The sequence below is a fragment of the Amphiprion ocellaris genome, chromosome 1 (genome assembly GCF_022539595.1).
Source record: "Amphiprion ocellaris isolate individual 3 ecotype Okinawa chromosome 1, ASM2253959v1, whole genome shotgun sequence".
In the NCBI taxonomy this organism is placed as follows: Eukaryota; Metazoa; Chordata; class Actinopteri; family Pomacentridae; genus Amphiprion; species Amphiprion ocellaris.
In genome coordinates, this window is record NC_072766.1 from 2,494,029 (window position 1) to 2,506,407 (window position 12,379).

At 39.9% G+C, this 12,379-nt stretch overlaps 1 protein-coding gene across 2 annotated transcripts in view; it reads right to left on the reverse strand.

The window, feature by feature from the left end:
* uacab (uveal autoantigen with coiled-coil domains and ankyrin repeats b) overlaps positions 1-12,379 on the reverse strand; it is a 61,098-nt gene that overhangs the window by 27,216 nt on the left and 21,503 nt on the right. Inside the window, exons 1-2 of one of the 2 annotated variants that reach the window (XM_023264860.3) lie at positions 3,621-3,761; positions 2,760-2,890 (exon numbers count right to left, since the gene is read on the reverse strand). In XM_023264860.3, coding sequence (XP_023120628.2) covers positions 2,760-2,890; positions 3,621-3,656 — 167 coding nt within the window. In that variant the 5' untranslated portion in view covers positions 3,657-3,761. Of the gene's footprint in view, positions 1-2,759; positions 2,891-3,620; positions 3,762-12,379 lie in introns of those variants that run through there. The other variant, XM_023264781.3, reaches the window with a different exon arrangement.

Sequence of the window (12,379 nt, forward strand, 5' to 3'; positions counted from 1 at the left end):
TGTATTTTTCTTCAGAAATTTCCAGTTGTTTGTGATATTTTGTTAAAAAAAAAAAAAAAAGATAATTCCTTATATGTGAACTTTTTTGCACTAAACCAAAGGGAAAAACTGGAGTTATTTACAGGTTATTATGCTGTGATTTTACTGGTTCGGCCCACTTGAGATCAAACTGGGCTGAATGTGGAACCTGAACCAGGGGTGTTAAATGACTTTAACACCCCTGGTTTAGAAACTGGTCGTGCATGATGAACCCACAGTGGTTTCTCACCCAATTCTGCAGGAGTGCTTTTTGAAAATAAGCCTCTGTTAACTGTCTGCTACATCAATACCAAATGTCAGGCAAAGGTCAGTAACATAAATGTGTACAGCTGTAAGTTACAGCAGTGTAGAAATGCTAAATATTTCAGTATCATGTCTGTCGTCGACTGACTGGGATAAATTATATGTCTTGAGCAAGATCCAAATCTTCTGTTGGTTGATTTTTGTACGATGACAACAGTAATGACAGAGATTATCTGGCAGTTAGGAAATGCAAGTTGATAAAGACTTCAAGTGTTTTTTTGAGTATTCTAAATAAAGTCCACAAAAACCTAATTGCCATTTGAAGTATTAAAAAAAAAAAAAAAAAAACACGTAATTTCAGTCTGTTCTCAGTCGGTCATTAGATTAAGCTCAACATCATGAAGCTCCAACTGTGAAACTAACAGCTTGCTTTGTTATTCTTAAAAGACATTTGAGCGCAAAATTCATTCCCGCTAATCCTGCCAAACAACGGGCACACAGCAGCGTCTTCACTCAGCGTTTCATGCTGCAGGGCCGAGCGAGTCACCGTCTCGAGTGGCGTGCCGTCATGTGGACTTCTCTCACCGCTAAGCCATTGTCAGCTAGCTATCACTACTGCACAGAATGAGCAGGGTGACGGGTGGGCTTACCTCACTGGGATCCTGCTAATGCCACGGCAGAGATGTAAACTGTTTACTCAGCTGGGAGCAATAGTTAGAGCTGAATTCGTTAGCCGAACACAGCGAGGCTAATCCGGGGCACACCCAATGATATACTGGGGGTAACAGTTTGTAATTAGCTTCCCCACAGAGGTCCATGATTACAAGGAATCACCATTCAGCATTCCTACGTTGGCTTTTGCAAAGGCCAGGATGCCACAGACACATGTTGTCTGTGTGTGGCCCACTGAACTATAAGCAGAAATGCTGAGTTGTGATTGTGGTTCACTTTTGTTTTGGGTAGACATGGCTGAAGCATGACCTCTTTTCCCAAATATTCAGTCAAGCTGATGTTAGTGGTAACTAGTTGTGACCAGTGTGCCCCTCAGGACAATACAACAGGAAGAGCCTGTGTTTGGGTACGACAACCGGAGCTCTCTCACTGGCAGCCATGGTTCTGGATTTAGTTCTGACAAATTCTAGCACCTTATTATGAGAGCAGGCATTTATCACGTTGCGTGTATAATTCTGTTTATTCACATGCATGCATGTACACAATCACTGCTATATGCAACGGTGCCACAAGGGAATTTCACACACTGCTGAAAATACTCTGCACCTTTGCTTCTGGGATCTGGCGCTCCACAGTTTTATGGTTTAACAAAGCCTTTGTCAAAATAAACATCCAGCACAAGCTGGTGACTTCTTCATATATCTGGGATTAAAGTGGGGACGCCTGGCCTCCCGAAATGCTGGCGTTAGAATCTGGTTAAATTTAGGAAGAAAACAAAGTAAAAACCTTTTTTAAACAGCTCAGTTCATTGTTTTTCAAGGCCCGGCCATATGATCATTAATAGGACCCCAATAAAGGTCCCAATGAGACACAAGATCAGGGATTCCTTGTTCATGTTTCTGTTACACTGACCGAGGCTTTCCCCACACCTTTCATATCTTCCTGTCCTTCCTTTCTGTCTAAACCTTGTGAGGGGTGTAAATCCAATTGTTTGAAAAGTACAATCCCCAAAAACCTCAGGCTCCCACTGAGAAATCCTACCGTACAAAACACAGTCCTTCAAGCTGCCAACTGATCCTGATAATGGCCTGCAGCTGGGCCTAAATGTATTACTTGGTGTTGTGAACACCACAGTGGATCTAATCTGACTTTCCAGGGAGTCATTTCCTGTGAGGACAGCATAAACAACCTCTGGCCAATGTGGTCAAGCCTTTCGTTACCACAAACATTCTTCAAACCAACTCCCACACTGACCTCGAGTCAGACGGACACTACAAGGGAACTTTCTGAATATAAAAATGGAGACATAATAATATGCAACTGCAGTGGCTTTCATTCACATTTAGACCCCTAAGGTTCATGCAGGGACACATGGCATTTATGTAATAAAAGGAGGTAATGCATAAAAGTATTTTTAAGTAAGAGTGATCTAATTACAAAGGAATTCCCATCTAAAGATGCTCTATCTAGGAAAGGGGGTCAGGAGTGTCATGTGGTGGAGGGACCACTGCAATGTTTGGAATTGTTCATGCTCATGGCTTTTGCATTTGCAAATATTCAGAAAGACAAACTAATAGTAACAGTGAAGAGAAAACAAACAATTGTGCATGTAAACATACATGTTTTACTAACATATGCTCTGCACATGTTCAGTTCACTGTACTACAAATACTGTCTGACCTGCTCAAAGTGTGATGCAGAAAATCCCATTTCTCTGACTGCATGTGTCCACTTACTGGGCATGGATGTGTGTGTGTGTGTGTGTGTGTGTCTGTATTTAGACGTGTGTGTCGGTGTTTACTCACGCAGAGCGTCCTTCCACATCGAGCTTGGTGGGGATGATGCCCTTCTTGCTGAGAACAGCAGCTACCTTGTCCACCTCTCCACGTTCCACCGCCTTCATCAGCCGATCATCGTACTTGTTCCAGTCTGTGTTCTGACAAGGATGACATTCAACTATCAGACATACAGAGCATCTGACAGTTTCTCCTAAACCAAACAGTAAAATCAATATTTAACTTTGAGGTAAGAGTATTTCTTATCATTTGGTTTCTATTGATTCCATCTGTTCAATCAATACAAATGTGTTCATTTCATTTCTAGCTATAAACACATATGATGTCTGTGTCACTGTTCCCTTTCTACTACAATAATAGACTAGAATAGAAGTTAATACAGAACATGCTAAGAATGTGCAGTCCTGCAGTACCACTAAATCCCCCGTATGAGTGATGGCTACAAAGCATGGGAACAACAAACCCTTTAGACTTCTGAGAAGCACATTTAAGCATAATGATTTATACAGGAGGTCAAACTGAAGAGAACACGAGCACATTGTAGTCTTAACTGAGGTTCAAGCACAACCAATTTGCATGCACACAACAGCAATGAAATGAAATCAAACAGATAATAATATTACATATACATCATTTTGACAGCATGTACAATGTAGGTGTGAAGCAATTAAAGAGTCACCAAACAGATCAGTCAATAGTAATTGTCCGATGCCTCAGGAAGAATTCTTTCACCACATTAGCACTTTGTTAAAGCTAAAAGGTAATTCACCTTGTCCATGAAATAATAAGTATAGAGGAAACAATAATTAATACAGAACTGTAAAATTAGCTTTTGATGACAAAGTGAAATTGCTGATAAAGAATACCTACAAAGTGCATGGAGGTGCATTTCAGCCAGCGGCTCATCTTGGGTGAGTGCAGCTGGTCCTTGCACCGTGCTACTGAAAAAGTTGCCACTGTTCCGGTTTACAAAAGCAAAACAAAAAAGAGAAAAACGAAATACATAAAAAATACCCCTCAGTCTCTCCATGCACTCAACCAGTGAGTGCAACAAAAATGGATGAGGAGACGAAGGGTGAGAGTCTGTACTGCAGTGGAGCTCCTTCTACTGAAGGTTCAACCTCGGGAGTCTCCCTCACTGGAGCCACAGAAGTTCATTTGGCCAGATTTTCTAAGCATTCCTCTGTTGCTCATGAGCTCTGCCTGCAAGTTCATCACTGCACAGCAGCTTGGTTGATGGCTAAAGGGAGGAGAAGGAGGAGTAAGAGAGGAGAAAGGAATGGAGGTGGAGAAGCAGTAGGACCAGCCCTGCCAGCACCGGGACCTGCCCTGGCCGGCAACTGCAACTCCTCCTCAGGGGGGAAGTCAGCTCAGCTTGGCTACCTCGCACCTCCCCCAAACGCCGCTTTCTCTGCTCCCGACTTTATCCTTACACCTTTTCCTGAACTCAGTCTTCTTCTGGTTTGGTATTCTTTTTGCTTGCTGCACTGCTTTCTAAAAGCTGCACGCTGCTTGCTTATCAAGCAGTAACTACAGGACTCCTCTCTGCCTCTTCTGTGCTCCGTCAGTGGTCTCCAGCTTCTTCACCCCACCAAATGGCAAGGTCAGTCAGGCTCAGTGGGGTAAATATGTGAGCTCTCCCGGGTTTAAAATATCACCCCCTCCCTGGTAAACAGCAGCGGTGCAGACAGCCCTGTAGACTGGTTACCTCTTTATTTTTTGACCCTCCAACCTTTCTGTAGTGACTGATAGGAAGACAGGGGCTAAGAATACATTCTGGACATGCCTGCACCATGAGTAATGGCTTTAATGTCTATCACCACTGCCTGCATGAAACAAGGCCAGCCAAAAAGACCTTGCTTACACTGCCACCCCCCACCATTCTCCCTGTTTGCCTCCATCTGAAAATATTAATGTCAGAGGGGGATTATGATTTGCACATTTAAAGTGGTCTTGGCACTGACCCTCAAAGGACACCACTGGGCCAAAGGCTGCTGTTAACCCATCCATCTAAAGAGGGTGGTGTGTGCTGCATGGTAGCAAGGTTAGATGTCAGCCTTTTTACAATCAACCGTCGCAGACGCAGCACCACCAAAAACTACAACTATACAGCCTCTTCACCTCCACTAATACCCACACAGCAAACACTTCAGAAGCACAACTTTCTCTTTCATGAAACATCAAACATGAGGGGAAAAAGGTACAGACACAGTCACCCAGGGAAAGGAAGAAGAGGCACAAGGGCACCCGTTTAATTTACACACTGCATCAGCTCCTTGCAGGCTCGTGTTACCGTCCGCTGCCAGACTGGCGTTAACAGAGCAACATTGATATCCACAAACATGCAAAAAGACCTCCTCCGCATGACATGTCATCTGAAGAAGTAGGTGTCAACTTACGAAAGCTGCTCGGCCTAGCATGGAGACAAAGGCGCCAAAATGGCACCTAGCCATTACATACATGGGTCACGTAAATATCTCACATGGGCATGCTGGTGTGTGTGTATTTGTTTGGGAATCTGTTTATGCACTAGTTAATAATAGGGCTGTTAGCAAGCAGGAGTCGCCACTGGAGTTGTCACAAAGAAGAGCTGATGGGTATTATCACATCAGGGATCAGAACAGGTTTTAATGGTACACAATGATACAACTTTTTGCACCATTGTAATAAAACTAGTCTAAACTATGCATGGGTGAGAAATGTTTTCTAGCTATGATGCTTTTGATGATTTTCTTTTTACTTACAGCATTTAAATGGTCTGAATTTGAACCTCTTCACTGTACTGCAACTTTTAAGACCAGCAAAGACGATGATAGTAACATATGACATATGCAGTTACTGATCATGATGTCAATGTGATGTCAGTCTGTCTCCCTGATTTACTGTCTTATACTGGAACTGGACACTGCTGAAATAATGACAACAAATTCAAGCACAGAAATATTTGCTTGGTGCATGTAAAAAAAATAAATACTGAGCTTGACAACATAAAATTTGAGTTGTTTGTAGAGCTAAAAGATACTGGGGGAAAACATGATATGTTTATTTTACAAAATTTTACCACATAACTACAGATTTTCATTTTTGGAGGCTGAACTGTAAGAAAAAATGTACAAATTTTTGTTCAATGTCTTTTAAAACCAAAATACGCCACTTCTCAATGACAGAAGTGGCCTTTTTAATCAACAGCATTTTTTATTTTTCATTGCTTCTATTTTCTAATTGCAATGTCAATGCAAAAAGCAAAACTACATGCTTTAGTAGCGTGTTTTTATTTCACTGTGACTGGTTATTTGACATGCATCTGATTCCATGCAAAAATCTGCAGAAGAGTAGGATTTTCTAACACGAGCAGTAAAACACAACCGGCGTTAACATTTTTGTTCATATGAGTCACAGATCTGCTTTTTTGTTTGCAAATCAGATAAAGGTCAGATTTTTTGGTGTTTGCAAAACCCCTTCTTTCTCTAAAAAGTAGAAACGTTTGCAGTGCATTACAAAAATCAGTGTGCCAGAAAGTTGGAAAAAAAACCCCAACAAATTAGCAAAATGGTTGACAGGCTGTTAAGTGGCATGAATATGTAGACCTTCAAACTGTAAATGTGTAAATATAAGGATCTTGTTACGTAATTTAACACACACTAGTGGTGTAATGTTTCGTGCCATTCTAATTTTGAGGCAGTAACACTGTTTTGATCTTGTGAAGTACTGTAGTGAATATTGAACTGAACAAACGAACAAAAATCTGATCTGAGCAACAAATCAAAATTGCGCAGTAAGGCTTACAGTGCTAATGCAGTAAAATGACACTAAACAATTAGTACGGCTGAGGAACATTTTCAAGTACAGGAGGTCCTCGACTTAAGTCACAGCTCCATCCCTACAGATTGATGTAAGTCGATTTTCTTTGTAAGTCAGAACTCTGGCGAAAATGTAAACAAAGCCATTAGATGCATCCAGATATTGATCAGTTCTTCATAAAAGTCATGAATACCAATGACTTTCATGCATGTATGAATCATTTTACAAGAAGATAACAGAATATGTTGCACTGTTTTTACAACTTGATCAAATAATCCCAATGTTCGTTGGTGTTTCTTTTCCGAGTGTTTTATTAAATCTTATTTCACTTTCACGGTGTGTTGCCCTTAAAGGCAGAATTATCGATGTACTTTCATTTTGAAAAACATTTATTTTGAAGTTGTCTGTTGACAGTTGCTACTTCCTGTCCACTATTTTGATGTTTACTTTACACACGTACATACTTTTCTGGATGCATGGCTCTCTATTTTGTAAACACCACAGCGGCAATGTTGCAGTAATTTCATTTTTGGTGAAGTTAAAATGATTCATTTACATCATTTATGTTGTTTTATTTCTGTTTTTGTTGCAGTTTTCACTCTGCAATGTGTATCAAGAGCCACAGTAAAGAAGTCAAGTTTGCTACGACTCACGATTCATTTTGCAAGCACGAGTTTAACTAGTCGGACAGCTGCAGCTTTTAAGTTGGAGTGAAGACAGCACACATGGAGACGGCTTTCCTTTTCTTCCAAGCATCAGAAGAGTCTGACTTACGCTGGGAGCCATAATGAAGGACAAAAACTTAGTGAATGTAGCACAATCCAAGGTGGTGTACAACCAGAGAATGGAAACAAAGCCGGCTGATAGCGCCGCGTTACGATGTCTTCGTCCGTTTCGCTTGTCAACTAATTCCATGTAACCAGTTCTGATGTAACAACGAAACGCCGTAAGTCGAGGACGTCGTAAACCGAGGACCCTCTGTATTTGGTTATAAACCTAAGTATTTTGTGGTAATTTATCAGTATTTGTCCATATATATCAGTCAAAACCTCAGTTTGGTCAGGATTAATCTTCTGGCAACCACTGAATATCTAGATCAAATGTTATTGCGATCAATTGAACTTAGTCTCCACTGCAGCAGTGGATCAACTGATTGACTGACTGTTTTTACTAGAGCCATGTTGAGGCTGCAAAAAAGTAGAAGAGCACAAACTATCTTGGAGCAGTCAGCTTCACAATGCATTTATCAAATATATTATGCATACAGTACATTGTATTGTTGATGCCAGAACAATATTCAACACGAGTTGTCTGGCGCTGACAAACACATTACCTAAAGTTTCTATTTTAACATGGTGACATAAGGGACATAACATCACCTGACACTGGATCAGGCAGGTTAGGCCTCTACCTGTCCTCACAGATTATTCTGGGAGTCTGGGAATGCTTCAGTAAGGTCTCCTGTCATCTTCAGTCCAGGTTTTCCATCACTTTCTCCAGGCTGTGACACTTGTCCAACACCTCGGCTTCCTGCCTCAGTCTCTGGCCCGACTAATGGGTCTCTAATGTCCTCACAGATGAAATCACCAGCAGGAAATATCTAACTTGTCATGCAATAACAGACTGAAGCAACGACCAAAACATAAAGCTATATGCCAATATGTTAGGGGATAGTGGGATCCAGTGCTGAAGTTACTGACGAGGTCTGAAACGATAATTACTACGAGGATTATCATGATCATGGGAGACATCTGCAAAGAGACAGACATTATGTCATGAAATATAAACCTTTGGCATTTTATGGGCCAAGCGTAAAAGTATATGGAAGTGTAAACCATTAGCAGCATTTTTTTTTACTGCTTTAAATTAAGGACAAAATGTGTTAAAAGAGTATGACAGTGACAAAAGGAGCACTTTTGCACTTGGACTGAATGAGTCCAATGGAAAAGTAAAGGAAAACATATCCCACGTTCTCTTTTTGGGCTAAAATACGTTCCAAATTCATTTGAAGGTAACACGAGGCTCAAGTAAATCACGTGCATATCTTCCCAATTTTGTATGTTTTCGATACAAGATAACCTCCACAGCAAATCATCAAAGAAACACTAGCCGTGATGTATTTTTATGTACTTTTTTAAGTACTGGATTACATTCAGAACTGTGAAATTTGAAAAAAATGTCCCCAATTTTGCAAAGAAGAGTTTAAGCTCACTTCAGGTGGTTTTGACTTTTTGAAGATTTTTTTTCTAGTCAATTGCCAAAGTTCAATAGTTTCTTTTTCTAGTTCCACCACAAAAAGCTAGCAGGGCTGCCTTACTGCACAACCAAAATCCTGTGCAAAACCTGACAATGGCAACACACAGATAGTGGAAGGAAGGACAAAGCCAACTGAAATGGTTAATACCTACATCTGGTGAGTCAGACAGTATGGACAAGAAAAACGATTACAGCTATCAGTGACTCCGACACTGAACACATAAGCATAAGACTGTTGTATTAGGACAGCTTTGAAACACCTGATCCTGTCCTTTAATGCCTTTAATTTGGACAACATGATGAGATAAAGACATATAATGTGACACCAAATTGCTCAATTTGGGCTCTGAGAACTGCAGATAACAAAGCAGGGTATTACTATCTATTTAAAGCCATTTCTTACTGTTTTTATATTAACCCCTTTTTCTTCTTCGGCCCCATTTCGACTCATTGTGGGCTCATTTCACATTGCATTTGTCAAATGCATACATGTGGAAACAGACAACCTTGGATGGCTGAAAGTAGAGAGAACTCTAAAGGTCTTTCACACTACTCTGCATATCAACATTAGAAGGATATCTCAACATGCTAACATGGTAACAACATGCCCCTCAGTCCACTGTTTTTGAACCGTGTTGCATTCACGATATTTGCTCAAGAACGTTTCCTGTTAATCTGTCATATTCTGTCCTCTCTGCTTTTTGTAAACACAGTCTCCACTTCACCTAAAACCTCACAGAATGTTTGTCACATTATTGTTGGTTGCAGCTGAGCTAAGCCTTGAGTACACTCCCTTGTCGATGTATTCATGGACACAGTTGTTTTCGTACTGCTTTCCTGGTCCATGTGAGTCTGTTTGGAAGACTGCATTGCATATATGCGCAATAGCCTGTATCTATGCACATACATGCAGCTGCAAAGCATGTGCAGTCTTGCCTTGAGGCTCGCTACATGAGGACTTAGGGAAATGACCCTTCCATAACTCTGGAACTTGGAAAGTTTAATACCGGCCTTATTCATGGCTTCTTGCTTGTGCTGCGAAATTCCGAATTTTTGTTTTTTTGATGATACTGTATATTTTTTGAGAATTTCTAAAATGATACATATAAAATGAAGTGATTTTAATCAAATTTCCCAATTTTTAGACTTGGACGGACAATGTATTCAAGTACCGTCAGAAGGATGACAATCAAATAATTCTGTTTTTACAGTTTCTGTCTCTGATAAATGATCTAATTCTGGGATTTTTAACCTCTTGACGCCTGAATTTATTTAAAATTAATTAAAAAACATTTTGTGTTTTTGCTTTCCACCTGATGCTAAAATAAGTTGATTGTAAATTTATCTATTACACATAGAACATAGATACACAGATATATAATAATAATAATAATAATAATAATAATAATAATAATAATAATAATAATAATAATAATAATAATAATAATAATAATAATAATAATAATAACAGATATATAATAATTAGGTCCCACTTCGACCGGTCCTACCAGAAACCAGTGCTTGCAAAAGGTTCCAAGGTACGTACTGAACATGCACAAACCAGCATTGGGGGAATGGATACACTATCTCAGCTGCAGTCTGAATCAAAGTGGTATGATGAGAATTTGCAACAATAGGTGTCAAAGGGGTTAAAGAAAATTTGCCTTTCAAACCTGCAGGTGAGTTTTGGGGTTCAGAGGACTAACGTCAAGACTAGAACATCCATCCATCCATCCATCCATCCATTATCTATACACCGCTTAATCCTCACTAGGGTCATGGGGGGGCTGGAGTCTATCCCAGCTGACTCAGGTGAAGGCAGGGGACACCCTAGACAGGTCACCAGTCTGTCACAGGGCTACATACAGAGACAAACAATCACTCTCACATTCACACCTACTGGCAATTTAGAATGATCAATTAACCTCAGCATATTTTTGGACTGTGGGAGGAAGCTGGAGAACCTGGAGAAAACCCACGCATGCACAGGGAGAACATGCAAACTCCATGCAGAAAGATCCTGGGAAGGCCGGGACACTATATATATATGTAAATCTCATCACCTCTGTTAGTATGGCATTATCGTCTGCATCTGCAGTGTGAGATAGTGATAGAGGCATTAGAATTACTATTTGCAGTTTAACAAGTCACCAGACTCCACAGTCATGCTGTCTGAGGCGGCTTTAAGCTGAACGTTAAGGTCATCATGCCAACAAGCTCAAGTTTATTTGCTATCATGTCTTCCATGCCCACCAGTACATTTACTTATAAGCACTAATTTCTCACATACTAGACAAAAAGTGGAAGGTTTACATAAATTATTTCAGTTCCTCATGAGGGGGCATGAACGTCTCAAGGCTCTACACATTATGGGATACTAAAGGTAGTCAGAAGTTTGTTAAAGTCAGAGGGATTAATTGTCTTTATTGCAATCAAATTCAACAGTTGCTGTGTAATTTCAGTCTGTACCAAAGTGATGAACTGACAAACAGACATACATTACTATCCCAGAGACATACTACTCACATGGTATGATGTCATTATAGAACAAACTCCCACTGAGATTACAACTATGAATCATTATAACAAACATCACAGCAAACAGCAAACCTAATGGATTCATCGCTGATCTTATTAAGCACTCAAGTGGTGACGTTGTGACATCCAGAGCTGGAATTTCATTGAAAATTAATTTCATAACGTTCTGCTTGAACAGCTTTTGGCAGGGATTAGGCTTTGTTTAATTAAGAGTTTATCTAAATAATTATGTCGCTTCGATGCACATCTGCTTTGTTTGATAATTGTTATGAGGTAAACATGCTGATACCACACAAACTAATTACCTGTCATGAGTTCAAACAGACTGCAGGTGTTTCAGAGATGATGACTAATATCCCTCTGCAGTCCTGAGCACAAGATCTTTACCTCTAGTTTAGGAGACGACCCAGACTAATAATATGCTTCTATTTTTACCATTTATCCCCAGAGATGCCTGTTTGTGACATTAAGATAGCTGCATGGTGTGTGAATAGCTCAGTGACTATTTGATTTATTGGTGTAATATACCATGGCAGTTAAAAGCCAAAACGCTTGCTGCATCAGTGTTAATGAGAGCCTTAAGAGCGAGCTCAGATACCAGAAACTGGGCCACAGAAATCTCTGGAAATTATGTAAGTTGCAGCTGTTATCCAAAAAACGGACACAATGCTGAGGAGTTATCCAGGAAGAAAAAAGAAAAGCATAAATGATAGAAGGGGGTGTCCAGTTAGTTCTCGCTTTTGTTGTTTTGTGTCTCATTTTTGCAATATTTTGTCTCCTTTTGTTGTTTTTTGTCTGACTTTTGTTTTGTTTTTTTTTAATCATAAAGTAAAATATTACATTATTCAGTTCCAGATACCTGTGACTATAAGTTTTGTGTTTTTTTGTAAATGCACTGTGATCTGGAAGTCGTAATGTGTAAATGATAAACTGAGGCATAATGTTGTTGAAATTGAATTTATTTTTCTCAGAAATGTCAGGATGTTCATGTTTTGTAAAAAGATCGTTCCTTCAATGTGAACATTTTCAGAATC